Source organism: Podarcis gaigeae, assembly GCF_964106915.1.
Source record: "Podarcis gaigeae genome assembly, chromosome: 1".
Taxonomy (NCBI): Eukaryota; Metazoa; Chordata; class Lepidosauria; order Squamata; family Lacertidae; genus Podarcis; species Podarcis gaigeae.
Window position 1 is genome coordinate 134,514,321 of NC_139678.1, and position 15,557 is coordinate 134,529,877.

Here is a 15,557-nt window from a genome sequence, read left to right on the forward strand (position 1 = left end):
ATGTTGAAACAGGCACACAAAGGAGATGAGTAGAGGGAGGAGGACTTGACCCTGGTGCTAATTTCTGTCAAGGATCCTTTTGTCTAAAGCAGTGGTTCTCAAACTTTTTTCTCTGGGCCACACTTTCAGAATAAAAAATTGCTTGTGCCACACCATTTATTATTATTATTAATAGGAAATACATTGGAAAACAAAAAGATACAACCCCTGGTTCTTGATTCATAACCTAGAACACAACAACTTTATAATATGATTATGGGACACCCAGAAAGCATCAAACAAGGCAGCTACCGTATTGGCCCGAATATAAGCCACACTTCTTTTCCAAATTCCAACCGTGAAAAGTTAAAGTGCAGCTTAAATTCGCAACCTTACCAAAATGCACTTTTGTGCACCAACCATTTCTGTTTTTAGGACAGGGTGGGGGCAGGGGGTAAGATGGGCTCTCCTCTCAGTCTTCCTTCCACGCCCCCGCAGGTTCTTTTTGGACGTGAGTTTCCACAACCCCAGATCCCTGCCTCCCTCTGTCTCCTTAGGGGGGCAGAGCAGGAGCCCAAAAGCCTGGCCAGGAATTCAAGAGGGAGGCTCCCAGCTTTTGGAAGCAGAATCATGGCTCTGCCCCATCTCTTTCCATGGAGGTGCGCCCTTCCTTCTCCTCCCTGCCTTCGATGACTCATCCCCTTCATGAGGTGAGGTGGGGTGAGCCCGGATCTCAGCCACTCCCCCCCCCGCCCACGAGAGATTTGGGGGACCACCCCTCCTCAGCCTCCCCTCCTCTCTCCCTTTTCCCTTGGATCACATTTCTCTTTGACTGCCCCATTGAGCCTTGGTTGTTGAATGTTTCAGAAGCCGAATGGGCTTCCAAAATGCATTAAGGCTGACAACTGAGGTCCCACTGTATTGATTTTTTATTTGCATTTACAGTGCTACGAACAGGTGTTTCACCCACTTGAGGGTCCTCTCTAGTACCCATAGGATTTTCTTCTACATTTGCCATTTACGGGTGTGAGTGCCTGTGGAATTTTAAGGCTTCTATTCTGGTATTGTACGTTTTCCTTCCCCCCCTTGAATTTTAAAGGTGCGGCTTATTAGCAGGTGCCACTTATATTCGGGCCAATACGGTACATAAGAACACAAATCATTCCCAAAATATATTGATAGTCCTTAAATCAGTGGGATTACCTAGGGGAGTGCTTAGAGGCAAGTGGGTGGCAGGGAAGCACTGGAGGTGCAAATGAGTATCAGATTTTGAAAAGCTGGCATCAAGTCACATTCAATAGTTTTGTAGAATTAATTGAACTAAATGGTTTTAATTGAATTTTGATGGGTTGCCATATTTTGAAGAGCAAAAATGAGGACACATTTGATGACTTCTACTTTTAACTGGATTGCTATGACAACTCTACCCATGAAAAAGAGGATGTTTCCTGGGGAAAGAGGACATATTGCTCTTTAAAATATGGCAACCATAATTGAAGTGTGCAATTAATTGCTACTGTTTTGAATGCTGTTGTGTCATAACTTTCCTTGTGGATTATGCAAACCACTATTCTGAATAATACTTTTTATACGGTCAGCTAGAGGGCACTGGGGTTGAGTTTTTGGAACCAAGGGGGCAGTGCCCAAAACCGTTTGGCACCACTGCTTCAAACTATGGTTTGCAGCAAGGCTGTTAAACCTGTCTATTTATACAGAGGGCTGTTGACCCACAGGAAAAATAAGTCAGAGTGGTATCAGTCGGCAACGTTCAACAGTGTTCAGTTCCCCTTGGTATTCAGTTAGAAGAGTGCAGGAGAATGTACTGCAGCCTGCAGGTTGTGTGAAAGTCGGCTGAACTGCTTTAGACACTCCTTGCTCCCCTCATATGTGGGGCTTTAATCATTGCTTCCTGTTTTACTCCATCTAGAGTGAATGAAGTTACGTTGCTGTTATTCCTAAACTAGAAACTGTGGCTTGAGCAAGTGCTCCAAACTAGAACTGCAAGCCAGGATCAAATTGTAGTTTGCAATATTGGTTTGAGGAACTCGCTTAAACCACAGTTCGCCAGCATGGATATAACAAACTTTGGTTTAATGGAATTAGGAATAGTTAACAATTGTGTGTGAGTACATTTGGAGAATCACAGGAATACAGGCAATGTGAACTATTTTATTTAAATCTGAATTGCAATTTATCATCTTTAAATAAAAACAACAATATTTTAAATGTAGATCAAGGCCAGAGGTAGGATTCACCTAACAAGCCCAGTCAGTGGAAACCTTGCACAGGGAATTCCATGTGTGCAGCTGGGCTTCCTTCCTTCCTCCTCCTTCCTCCTTCCTCCCCTTGAAATTGGCTCTCTGTGGGCTCAGGAAAACAGTGGGAGAAGGAGGGGGATCATTCCATAGGCAAGATGCGAAACCTTGAATCACACCCCAGATGAGAGCCTCTTCCTCCTACTATACTTCCCTTCTATGCAGTGTCTCTGGTACAAATCATTTTTTATTGTAATGCTTAAATGACCAGACGTCTTTTGCAGTACTACACTTGGAGGAATGTTAAATCCTATTTTTCTCATGCTTTCTACTAATGATTAGCAGAAGTTGTGGATTTTCCATTGCTAATTTTCACTTACCAGTTTGGTTTTTGTTTTTAAAAAATACTAATTAAAAATGAAATACTGTTGAAATTATCTCTCTCATGTTCTGAGTTAATTTTCTCATGGTATGCATAATTGTGGAATATTGTTCAATGAATGTCAGTATGGTCAACCAGCTTCTAGCTGAACGATATTGGACTTGCACTAATCAATGCTTAGGCAGTTTCTGATTGGATTATCATTGATTATCACTGGATCATATTAAATGCTTCTTAAAGATGAGCAAGGTTCTGGATTGGTTTCATCAATATGTCTTCTCTGTGTGTGTCTCATTCTGTGAGATGAAATTCATAGTGGATTTCAGAAGGTGAGGGATATTTCACATTAAATGTCCTCTTAAATGACACAAGATACATAAGGAATGTAATGTGTGTGCAGTGCATTAATGTTTTTGGCAACTGATCTTGCGGCAAGTGATATTATGATCCCACAAAGTACCCCACTTTTAAAGTAACCTTGATTACCAATCTCTACTTAATGGAAAAATAGTGTTTTTATGGGAATATTATTTTATAGTTTAATCAGCCACTAGAATAAATCCAGTCAGTGCTGCTAATGCTTATGCACTGGGTTCAGACTTTAAGTGAATCTGCAAAGACCCTCATTCTTATTCTCCAGCTCATAAATTATAATTGTTTTGGGGGTAGATTTACACAGTTCTGTTCTGCTGCCCACGTTGTGGATACCACTTCTGTTGCACTGGTATTCATTATTGTGAATTCAGCCTACCCTACCTCACAGGGTTGCTGAGAGGAGATAAAGTAGGAGTACACGTATATTTTCCTGAGTTCTTGCAAGCAAGGGCAGGATAAAAATGTTAACAAATAAATATACTCCAGGTAACATTTCATTGACAATGTTAGCACAGATTCTGACTCCCCAGATGCCGGTTAGTAAATTATTTTTGAAAGTAGTTTCAGGAGCAGTTTGTAATAAGGTATGGGGAGGGAGACTGTTTAGGTTGAGAAATCCCACTGGGCACATAGAAAGCCTTGGGTTTATGTGAAAAAAACTCTTGAATTTTGGTGCTAGTGGCAAAAGTGTTGATAAATTTCATACCCTAATTTGTATCATTATTGTCCACCTGAGAGGTAACAAGAGCATAATTTGGTTATTTGAAGCAGATTTAATATGAGCACGCAATCTTAAAGGTAGTTTCTGAAGTTCCTGTTTCTCTAGGTAAAATATGCAAAATGTTCCAACGATTATTGGACTAGACTGGAATGTAATCTTAACTCTGGTGTGAGTGCACCAACTGTCACATATCTACAAACTTACCTGCCACTAGACTACACGGGCAATGACTCATAGATTTTGGCTGGTAGTATGTAATTCTACAGAAATATTTTGCTTCAGTTTTTTTAAATAAATCTATTTTACGTTGGTTTATTAACTTCCTTCATGGGGACATCTACTGTGCCTTTCTGTAGCCATATGCTATCCTGCTCTTAACTTATGAGAAATGCTAGCAAATCTGTCTGATTCCCACTATCCTAATGCTTCTTTTTTCTCATCTCTGTTTGACGCAATCTTTTGGGGTATTTGTGGGCAGCCCTCGGAGTACAGTTGCTACCTCGGCTCAGGATCTCGAGCTTCTTCTAGAGCTAGTTCTGCTCGTGCAAGTCCTGTGGTGAGCATGCTTTTCTGCTTCCTCTTTACCTGATTGAATTGCTTTATTTCTGTCTCCCAAGGCTATTTCTACTGAAGAAAGAACACTGCAATATATGGGCAATTAATGAGTTCTGATTCATTTACTGTTGAAAAGCGACTGGCCATCTTTTGAACTAGTCGAATAACCACCAGGTCATTTGTACTGTAACTGGGGCTCTTATTTCTAATTTCTTCTCCAAATGTTATTAGATGTTATGAAAATTCTGCTCAGATAGGTGTTTGCTGTTGTTTGCTGCCCTGTGCTTGTAACTGATGTTGAAGATGTTTCCTTGATGGTTTTCTGGTTATAAGTAGCTGCTTTTCACTTTAAGCAAAAGAACACCACAATGTAGGGAAGGACTGGTTTTCAGGTTGCTTAAGACAATGGAGCCACAGTTATGCTTTTGTATATTTTAAAAATGTATGCCCCATTTCCCACTACCTAGGTTCCTCCTCTTTCCCCCTTTTTTCTCCCCAACCTAATACTGCATGCAACAGTAGTGTCTCACAACAAATGAAACTGATCTTTAGAAAACATCTGAAAAGGATCTAGGTTTAGCATTGCTTAAACTTAATTAGGTAAAGGTAAAGGGACCCCTGACTGTTAGGTCCAATCAAAGACGACTCTGGGGTTGCGGTGCTCATCTCACTTTATTGGCCAAGGGAGCTGGCGTACAGCTTCCAGGTCATGTGGCCAGCATGACTAAGCTGCTTCTAGCGAACCAGAGCAGCGCACGGAAACACCGTTTACCTTTCTGCCGGAGCGGTACCTATTTATCTACTTGCACTTTGACGTGATTTCGAACTGCTAGGTTGGCAGGAGCAGGGACCGAGCAACAGGAGCTCACCCCATCGCGGGGATTCGAATCGCCGACCTTCTGATCAGCAAGCCCTAGGCTCTGTGGTTTAGACCACAGCCCTATCTTGTAGACTTCAGTTGTCTCAGAAAATATTTTCCATATTCTAATATTATCAACAACAAGCAAATTCATGATTAAAGATACGGTAATGAGCCTTAGCTGCAAGAAGATCAAACCGATCCATTCTGAAGGAAATCAGCCCTGAGGGCTCACTGGAAGGACAGATCGTGAAGCTGAGGCTCCAATACTTTGGCCACCTCATGAGAAGAGAAGACTCCCTGGAAAATACCCTGATGTTGGGAAAGATGGAGGGCACAAGGAGAAGGGGACGACAGAGGACGAGATGGTTGGACAGTGTTCTCGAAGCTACAAACATGAGTCTGACCATACTGTGGGAGGCAGTGGAAGACAGGAGTGCCTGGTGTGCTCTGGTCCAGGGGGTCATGAAGAGTCGGACACGACTAAACGACTAAACAACAACAATGAGCCTTAGGGACGCAGGTGAAACTGTGCGTGCCAGTGTTGAGTCTTGTCTGGTACATTAAGTCCATCAGACACTTTAGCCAAAGCCATAGACTGTCATTTGGTACAGTTTCATCTGAAACTATTCTGAGTGTCTTACATGTCACTTGATAAAATACTTCACAGTCCAAGCTTACATATCATAAAACAATGAAAGTTAAAATATACCTAGACAATTGAAATAGCAACAGTGTAGTAGTAAAGGCTTTTTAAAATCACAACTACATATTTGTTATAAATTGAATATAATGCTGTCTTTATTTTTTGTGTCTGTAATGATGCTGGAATGTGTCTTGAAAACATTTTGCAATTTACAATTAATGTTTTCTGAAAGATCCTGAAATACTGGAATTGTAAAGATGGCCTCAGAGCTGTCTCTTACAGAATCAAGCAGATCCAGATGTTTTAAAAACGAAGCTGCTGCTCCATCCTGGCCTTATATATAACCTTCAGTCAGTGTAGTCACTGTTTTAGCAGTAAAAGTGATCAGTACCCAGTGGCACTCTATACTAGGGCTGGGCAATATCTGGTTTTCAGCATTGTGACGTATCGGCAGCTAAACATGGTGATATACCGATTTATCACAATGTCTGAAATCAGAACTATGAAGAGGCAAAGCTACCCAGACAGAGGGACATGGAGAGGAGAATGACAGGCTGATGTTCTTCCCAGAATGGTACTGCCACTATGGTGAAAACTGTATCTGTTCATTTATACCCACTGTAAACTGTTTAGAAAAAGAAACAAATAAATAATTAAAAGTTAAAATTTCAAAAAAAAACTTTTTTTAAAAAAACACACACTATTTTTCTCCCAAGAAGCTCAAGCTGATACACATGGTCCTTTCCCCAATTTTATCATCACAAGAAGCCTGTAAGGAAGGTGAGGCTGAGAGGAGTTCAAAGTGATGCATCTCATTGCCCCTGTTTTATCCTCACAGCAACCTTGAGATGTAGGTTAGGCTGAGAGTGTCCAGGTCTCTTCTGATCTCTGCTGTTATTTCCCCATTGCATTTCACTCTAAATAATAATGATGATGATCATTATAAAAGCTTAAGCGGCCCAGATACTCCTTGCATAGTTATGCAAGTAGTTCATGTTTGTTCTTTGAAGTTTACGATACCCCTGCTATTCTTACTATCTAATTGTACTCTTAAAGGTTCATATAAAACGTCACCTTGCAGTGTAGCAAAGCGGATCATATTCTTTACTACAATGAAATCTAATTTAAAATGAACATTTCCTTTGATTTGTCACATTTATATCTCCTTTCCTCCAAGGAGCTCAAGGTGTGCTCCCCATTTTATCCTAACAACCCTGTGTAGGCTGGGTGAGAGACAGGGAGGGGAGCTCCATGCCTAAAGGGGGGGGGGTGTTGATTCCTGGACCTAGTCCAGCACTCTAATCATCATACTGGCTTTTACTCATAAATAACTTCCACTGAGCTCAGTGAGATTTCTTTCAAAGTAACGGCACAGGATAGCAGCCTGATTTGACTTAAATGTACCATATAATTCCACTGTTGAGCTGAATTAAATTACAAAGAGCTCCATCTGCTGGAAAGTGCTGTGTAAAACAGGTTCTCAAAAGTAGTATTTGGGTTTTGGGGGGCTCTGGAAAGAAAGAAAGAAAGAAAGAAAGAAAGAAAGAAAGAATAGGAAGCCTGAGGACAACCCATGAGGCAAAGGCAAGGAAGGGCAGAGATTACTGTTTGTCTTCTTGCAATGCTAAAAATCACACCAAAAGCTATTTGGCTGGGAAAAGCATTGACAGCATAGCAATACAGTAACGGAACAAGAAGACAGAAGACTTCCCACAAGCACTCAGTTTACTCCATTTCAGTTTTATACGTTCAAGAAAATAACATTTCTGAAAGAAAATTTCATTTCCACATCAATTTATTTATTAAGAGTGGTATTCAGCTAAGTTCTCCTCAGAGTAGACTCACTGAAATTAATGAGGCTAAGTTAGTCATGTCCATTAACTTCAGCAGGTGTGCTCTGAATAGGACTAGCAGCAAATACCATCCTAAATTTGCATGCTAATACTCTCAGGTCAGTTCATATATTCTGGTGGTGATAATAGGTTGGGTGCAGTCATGCTTTGAAAAGACTAAAGGATATCAGTGGGACTTGTTAGTCATGATAGCTAACTTAAATCCTGTTATTTCAATTAGTCTAATCCAAGTAGCTTTGAATATGCTTTTATGGAAGACGACAGATATTCAAGTATCTGAGTCACAAGCTGCCCAGTAATTTAAAGGTTATCACCAACACTTTGAAGTGTGGCCAGAAGTGGAGAGTCAGCCAGTGCTGCTGTTTGAGAACTGGAGCCATGTGCTTTATTCAACTGGTCCCAATTAGCAGCTAGCACTTATACTGTCAAGTACAGTACAGTTTTTAATGACTCATCAGAGTGAGTCCCAGGTACAGGGGTGCCAACCTGAATAAAATAATGAGGGGGCCCAGGTAAACCCTGCCCCCCCCATAATCAGTCACATGATGCGGTGCACACATACCATTTTAATAGCAATGCCATATAAGCCATATAATGCCATATAAGCGGGGTGCGCTCCCGCTGCTCGGTCCCAGCGCCTGCCAACCTAGCAGTTCGAAAGCACCTCCGGGTGCAAGTAGATAAATAGGGACCGCTTACCAGCGGGAAGGTAAACGGCATTTCCGTGTGCGGCTCTGGCTTGCCAGATGCAGCTTTGTCACGCTGGCCACGTGACCCGGAAGTGTCTCCGGACAGCGCTGGCCCCTGGCCTCTTAAGTGAGATGGGCGCACAACCCCAGAGTCTGTCAAGACTGGCCCGTACGGGCAGGGGTACCTTTACCTTTATAAGCCTGTATATTTGCAATATGTGTGTATCAATGCTGAATTATTTTAATAATAAAAACTTTTTTAAAAAAATGAATGGCAATGCCCATCAACATTGCGGGGATCCAGTCCCCTCAAATATTTCATTGGAGGTGGCGAAGACCCCTCAGCCCCTAGGAGTTGGCTCCTATGCCCAGGTATAACACATTGTGTTAGTCCCATCTAAACAGCAAACAAAACAGCAACTAACAAATAAGCTGAACATCTGAAGAAGTGTGCATGCACACAAAAGCTCATACCAAGAACTAACTTAGTTGGTCTTTAAGGTGCTACTGGAAGGAATTTTTTTGTTCTGAACATCACAATTACAGTAAAAGTTATATAACATGGTTAACAAATCAATACAACATTTAGACTCTATAAAACAAAATTATCAAAATAGCAAGTAACTAAAGTAAGATAAGTACTGTCAAGTTCACAACACACACCCATGATTCAAAATCTTTTGGTCTGTTCAGTTCATTAAAATACACACAAAAGACTCATCATGCCTGTTGTTAATCTCAAAGCTTGGGATCCTCAGGCCATGGTGGGGTCATGGACTGGCTGGATGCAGAGGCGTGGGGGGGGGGACCCCCAGGGGAAGAAGGCTCAGAGCCAGGGGAGTGGTGGTGGGCGATGAGGAGTGGTCAAAGGGAAAAGAAGGAGCAGACCGAGAGGAGGATGTGTCAGAAGCAAAAAAGGTAACAGGGTTTCATGAACAGGAAGAGGCTGTGGCAGAGAGCAGTCCAGCATCAGAGGCTGGAGAAGAGGTTGGCCAAGAGGCAGAGTTCAGGTGGGCTACTGAAGAATCCAGGGAGTCTTCCCCTCCTACTGTGACCAGCTCCTCTCTGCCCTGGCCACGTAGAATATGCAGAGAAGTGAACAGAGCAGAGCAGAGATTGGTTGCACAGACACAGTTTGCAGCTGCTTGGGAAAGACCCCGGAGGGGAGGGGCCTGGGGGGGAGGCAGGGGCCTTCAGTCTTTCTAGCTGCCTCGTTGGAGCAAGACCTATCGGGAAGAGCTGCTGGGATCACTAGGCCTGTACTCTTTTGGTTTCTTTGAATAAAGAACTAACTTCAGTGACACCCATGTTTTTTTGTTGCTGACCTATGCCTGACCCAACTCCGGCTCCTGACAGGGGAAGGGGATGGAGCTCTTGGGCCTACCACCAGCGATAAAGTGAATGTTTACTCCAGGTAGTCTTCCAAGGCACAATTGATAAGGAGCCCGCCCACGTCACTCTCAATAGTCAGACGGTCCATTCCCACGCGAGGAATTCGGAGGCAAACCTGTCCCTCTAGAGTAGCGAGTCGCAGTGGCCCTTGGTGTTGAGGTTGACCAGGAGGTCCAGCAGTGCCTCCATGCTCAGGACATTCTTGATGCACTGAGGTCTGTCCACCAGCAGCTGCTCCAGCTTCTTAAGTCACACCTTGGCCGACATGGGGGCAGCAGCAGTGGCAGCCGCTTCCACATTGTTTGCAGAAGGAACAATGACTTGCTTAGGAATTCCTTCAGTTATGTCCACAAACCTGCTACACGCATGTTGGCTGGATTTGGTGGGTTTGCAATGCCACACTGGCAACACAGGATATTCCCCGGCTGATGGTTTCAGGCTCTAACATGTATTTCACCTCTGACTTCATGTGTGTCTCCCGAGAGTGAGATGCACACTCAGTTTCTTTCCCTTCAAAGTCACGTCTCAATCTCGGAGTCGGATGTCTGGGGTGCGTGCAGACTAGACCATACAGATGGAATCACTGAAAAGATGCAAAGAGAGCTTTGCAAGGTTTAATATATGCTAAGGAAAAAGAAACACTGTAATCACCTCATTCAGCTAATTAAAGAGACTTATCAGCACCTGCTACACAGCTGCAAAAACTATGTCAGGATATGCACCCTGGCTTTTAAAGTGGTACACATCCTGTGGAACAATAATGAACCCTAGCATTTAAACAAGATATTCAGCAGGTGGGTGTGGAGCGAAACTGGCACTTTCATGAAAGCTAAAGGAGAACATTGTGGTGTAAACACAGTCTTTTCTGTTCACATGTTAAGCTTTCAGTACTTTCATCACTTAAAGCAAACTTTTAAAAGAGGATGAATTTTAAGGGATACCTTTTAGTCTCTGAAGTAAACAAAACAAAAGTTCCATGCTTAGTTGCTTAGGAGTAAATAACCACCTTTACTCCAAGATTGTATACAGCCAGTGATGTCATGCTGAAAAGGTTTGAAGACAGTCTCCTGTTGGGAAAATGGGTCCTTGTGGTTCAATTATGGTTTCTTTCTTCTCTCTCCTGTAGGTTGAAGAAAGGCCTGAAAAAGACTTTGAGAAGGTAAGAGTGAGTGGGTAGCATGGTTGTGTGTGGGAGGAAAGGTACCTGTGCACAATCTTAAATGACAGGCATAGATTGAGAAATGTCTCCTAATCATGAAGAATAAGATTCACTGGATTTTGGAGTTTCTATTGAAAATGTTTTGATGGTTTTCAGCTCTTAAATTTTCTGCCATTGACTCTTTTTTGACTTCATGTATGTGCAATGATATATTCATAGTTAGTTATTCTTGCTATATTCAGAAATCCAAGTGTTATTATATTTCAGGATATATACTCACTTTTTGCTGTAAGAATAAGTTTGAATAGTATAGTTTGGAGGTTGTGCTTTCAGAGTTAATCTCATTACATGTACTTGTTGCTTAGGGGGGCAGGTGTGATACATGGCCAGGAATAAAGAAGAAAGACACACATTTCTTTGAAGTCGAATAGAATGGCAAACCAGGAACAGCTTGATTCTGATTTGTAGGAAATGTGTAAACCACAGATTCTCAGTTAGGACATCCTAGGAAACAAAAAACCAGGAAGTTTTCTCTCCAGCCAGGTGCTTGAAGGGAGGAAGGGGAGTGTTGCACCTCATTGCTTTTCCCCACTCTGATGAACCATGGTTTGCTGAAATGACAGTGTTACTTCTAAACCAGGTCACAGGTGCAATTTAAATGAACTTATCAAAGCTTTTCTGTTTGCCTTTAAACATGAAGAAGAGTTTTGTGATTAGTAAAATATTACTGAACAGAAGGAAGGCGATCAATGACTACAGTTCTTGCCAAAAGGTTATGTTCAGCTTCCTCTGTCAGGGGCACTATTCACCTGAATACCAGAGAATTGTAGATTTGGAAAGGGGTCCCAAAGCATCCATGGCAGGTGACCACCCAACCTCTGCTTAGAAACCTCCAATGAATGAGAGTTCACCATGTTCCAAGGAAGTCTCTTCCACTGTCTAACAGCTCTTAATGTCAGAAAGTTCTTCCTGATATTTAGTTGGAATCTCCTTTCTTGTAACTTGAAGCCATTGGTTCAGGTCCTCCCCTCCAGAGCAGGAGAAAACAAGCTTGCTCCATCCTCCTGGGACAGACAGCGCTTTAGAATCATGAGTGGGTGGAAGGTTGTTTTGCTCAGGTCCTGCCCTGAGGCTTCCTAGAGGCATCTGGTCACCCACTGGGAGAACAGGATGCTCGGCTAGATGGGCCACTGGCCTGATCCAGCAGACTCTTCCTCTGTTGTTTTCCATAATGAAAGGTGGGAAACATTAAAGAATATCCTGAAATTAAGCAACAGCTTTTTAAAAATTTATAACTAAGAATATTTCCCATCTTGAGCGACTAGTGGGGTGCCACAGAGTTCTGTCTTGGGCCCGGTCTTATTCAACATCTTTATCAACGACTTGGATGATGGACTCAAGGGCATCCTGATCAAATTTGCAGATGACACCAAACTGGGAGGGGTGGCTAACACCCCAGAGGACAGGATCACACTTCAAAACGACCTTGACAGATTAGAGAACTGGGCCAAAACAAACAAGATGAATTTTAACAGGGAGAAATGTAAAGTATTGCACTTGGGCAAAAAAATTGAGAGGCACAAATACAAGATGGGTGACACCCGGCTTGAGAGCAGTACATGTGAAAAGGATCTAGGAGTCTTGGTTGACCACAAACTTGACATGAGCCAACAGTGTGACGCGGCAGCTAAAAAAGTCAATGTAATTCTGGGCTGCATCAATAGGAGTATAGCATCTAGATCAAGGGAAGTAATAGTGCCACTGTATTCTGCTCTGGTCAGACCTCACCTGGAGTACTGTGTCCAGTTCTGGGCACCACAGTTCAAGGAGGACACTGACAAACTGGAACGTGTCCAGAGGAGGGCAACCAAAATGGTCAAAGGCCTGGAAACGATGCCTTATGAGGAACAGCTAAGGGAGCTGGGCATGTTTAGCCTGGAGAAGAGGAGGTTAAGGGGTGATATGATAGCCATGTTGAAATATATAAAAGGATGTCACATAGAGGAGGGAGAAAGGTTGTTTTCTGCTGCTCCAGAGAAGTGGACACAGAGCAATGGTTCCAAACTACAAGAAAGAAGATTCCACCTAAACATTAGGAAGAACTTCCTGACAGTAAGAGCTGTTCGACAGTGGAATTTGCTGCCAAGGAGTGTGGTGGAGTCTCCTTCTTTGGAGGTCTTTAAGCAGAGGCTTGACAACCATATGTCAGGAGTGCTCTGATGGTGTTTCCTGCTTGGCAGGGGGTTGGACTCGATGGCCCTTGTGGTCTCTTCCAACTCTATGATTCTATGATTTCCAAATCTTAGATTCTATGACAAAGACTTACACTGCTTTTATTGTAAACACTCCTTGATTGTATTCCAGGGGGTTCGTACTGTGTCAAGCTTGTCAGCAGCTACGCTGGCCTCTCTAGGCGGAACTTCTTCCCGGCGAGGCAGTGGAGATACCTCCATCTCAGTTGATACTGAAGCATCTATTAGAGAAATTAAGGTAAGCTGCTTGTTGGAGGTGAAAGCTGGTAAAGGGACTTGCTTCTGTCCCTCATGTCTTACCGTGCAAAAATAATTGGTATAGGGATATATATTTCATCACAACGAATGACTTGTAAAAAGAATGACTAGGAAATTCTATTTTTCTAATGTCATTGGTTACCCAGTGGTTTTCACTGATTACTCAGTGGGGTTTTTTGACACCATGCTTTGCGATTTTCTTCAGGATATCAATGAGTTAAAGGACCAGATTCAGGATGTAGAAGGAAAATACATGCAGGGACTGAAGGAAATGAAGGTACAAGTTTATGTTGGAGTGAGCTTGTGGGATTAACCTTGGATAAATATCCAGAGAGGGAACAAGAATGGAGTGTAATTTAACAAGCATGTTTTCTTTCAGAGTTGTGAAATTGCATCTTGAACTTACAAAGTTCTAGTTCTAATTATTCAGCTCATAGCAGCGCAGGCACTTAAAGCACATTAACAGACTGAGCAAACAGCACACTCACTTAAAATAGCTTTTGCATGCTTTATACTACTACTTCAAGAGTATACACTTTCACATAAAATCATGCATTTCTGAAGAGCTGTACAGTTTGAAGTTGGCCAGTTTCAGTGAAAAGGGGTTCAGTATGAACTAGAGAATCATTTTAAAATCAGACCCAAGCATGTATGCTGATTTTGAAATTCTGTGCCACAGAATTTCAAGGGAGTGGTTTTTTCAAAATAGTTTTTATTAAATATCTTCTTGGGTTTAAAAAAGTACGAGCATTGTCTCGGTTTTCAGGTTGTAGAGTCTTTTCTACATATCAGTTAGATTTGATGTGAGCCATTAATGTTGTATACAGTTTAAGGCTGGGGGAGAAGATAGTGGGGGAGGGGTGGGTAGTAAACTTACATTCTTTTACATTCTTAGTAAGGCTGGGTTCTTTTAAGGTTCAGCATAGTCTTTCTGTGGCACAGGCATTCTTTATGAAATGCTGTTCAACTTTCCACTTGTGTGTGCCCAGGCCCTAGCGCCAGGACACCAGCCCTGAGCAGCATTGCTGTTGCACTCTCCTTGCGCCAGCATCCCAGCATCCCATCCCTTACAAGGCTCCTCGGGGAGGACAGTGTGGGGACGCGACAGCCGTGCATCTCAATTGAAGGGCGCATGGCTGCTGCGTCCCCACGACACCCTCCCCAAGCAGTCTTGCAAGGCTCGGATCGGGGAGGGTGGCGCGAGAAGGGCGTAACCATGTGCCACTCAATTGCAGCCTGGGATTACATGGCTGCCACATCCCCATACGGCTGCCCCTTGCAACTTGGATTGCAGCCTCAGTGCCTTCTTTTGTGCTGGAAGGATAAAGCACAGGGTTGTGTGTTTTGTTTGGTTTTACTTGCTGCAAACCTAGAAATAGGTTGTCCTCCCCCCCCCCCCGGTGAGGCGCTCCAAGGGTTAAACTCTATTGCCTAGAGAGGCCCAGGACTGATTGAGAGAGGTGGGGGGGGGGGTTAAATACTACAAACACCTTCCTATTCTGTTCTAGCAACAATGGGGAGAAAGAAAAAAATGCTTTGGGAGTTTCCAGTACTGTAGTATTGTTAGGGGAGGTTGGTGCATTTGGAAGAAAGGTGAGTAATTAATTGCAAAAAATTGGGAGGATTTGTTGCTGCTTTTCAGAGAGTACGGGGGGCGGGCGGGGGGGAGACGGACTTCCCCAGCTGTTGTAAGGATTCTCAAGCTTAAAATAAATAAATAAATAAATAAATAAATAAATAACTTCATAGAACCAATCCCAGTCCTTTTGGCAGCTGATTGATTGCAGCCCATTGGCATACAGCATGTCAGTCCAGGAGTGCCTCTTGATTAACGACAATATTCCAGATTAAGGAGGAACCAACCACAAATCATGCTGGAGACGGAGGCAAGGACACACGCCCAGGTCTCACCCGCTCCGCCTTTCAAGTTGGCAGACATGGGCTTGAGCAGCACAGCAGGGAGCTCCCTCGACTCCACTGGGGAGCATTGCCGGGATTTTTGCCTCATAAATCTTGACTTTCCCCTGCCTGAACTTCCTCGCTGCCCACGGCTGCCATTGACTCATGACGCAAGCCAGAAACCACAACCAACTAAATCCTCTCCCCTCCATTCTGCCCCCCCAGGACCCCCACAAAAGCCCTCATCCCACCAACCTCTCCCTTTTTATCAAAGGGTAGTAGG

At 43.1% G+C, this 15,557-nt stretch overlaps 1 protein-coding gene across 38 annotated transcripts in view; it reads left to right on the forward strand.

Moving 5' to 3' along the window:
- LRRFIP1 (LRR binding FLII interacting protein 1) overlaps positions 1 to 15,557 on the forward strand; it is a 103,300-nt gene that overhangs the window by 63,234 nt on the left and 24,509 nt on the right. For 12 of the 38 annotated variants that reach the window (XM_083704815.1, XM_083704816.1, XM_083704786.1 and 9 more), the window contains 4 exons: positions 4,191 to 4,268; positions 10,833 to 10,865; positions 13,230 to 13,355; positions 13,581 to 13,652. In XM_083704815.1, the coding sequence (XP_083560941.1) occupies positions 4,191 to 4,268; positions 10,833 to 10,865; positions 13,230 to 13,355; positions 13,581 to 13,652 (309 nt within the window). Of the gene's footprint in view, positions 1 to 1,095; positions 4,269 to 10,832; positions 10,866 to 13,229; positions 13,356 to 13,580; positions 13,653 to 15,557 lie in introns of all 38 variants that reach the window. The other 26 variants (XM_083704817.1, XM_083704808.1, XM_083704822.1 and 23 more) reach the window with 4 other exon arrangements.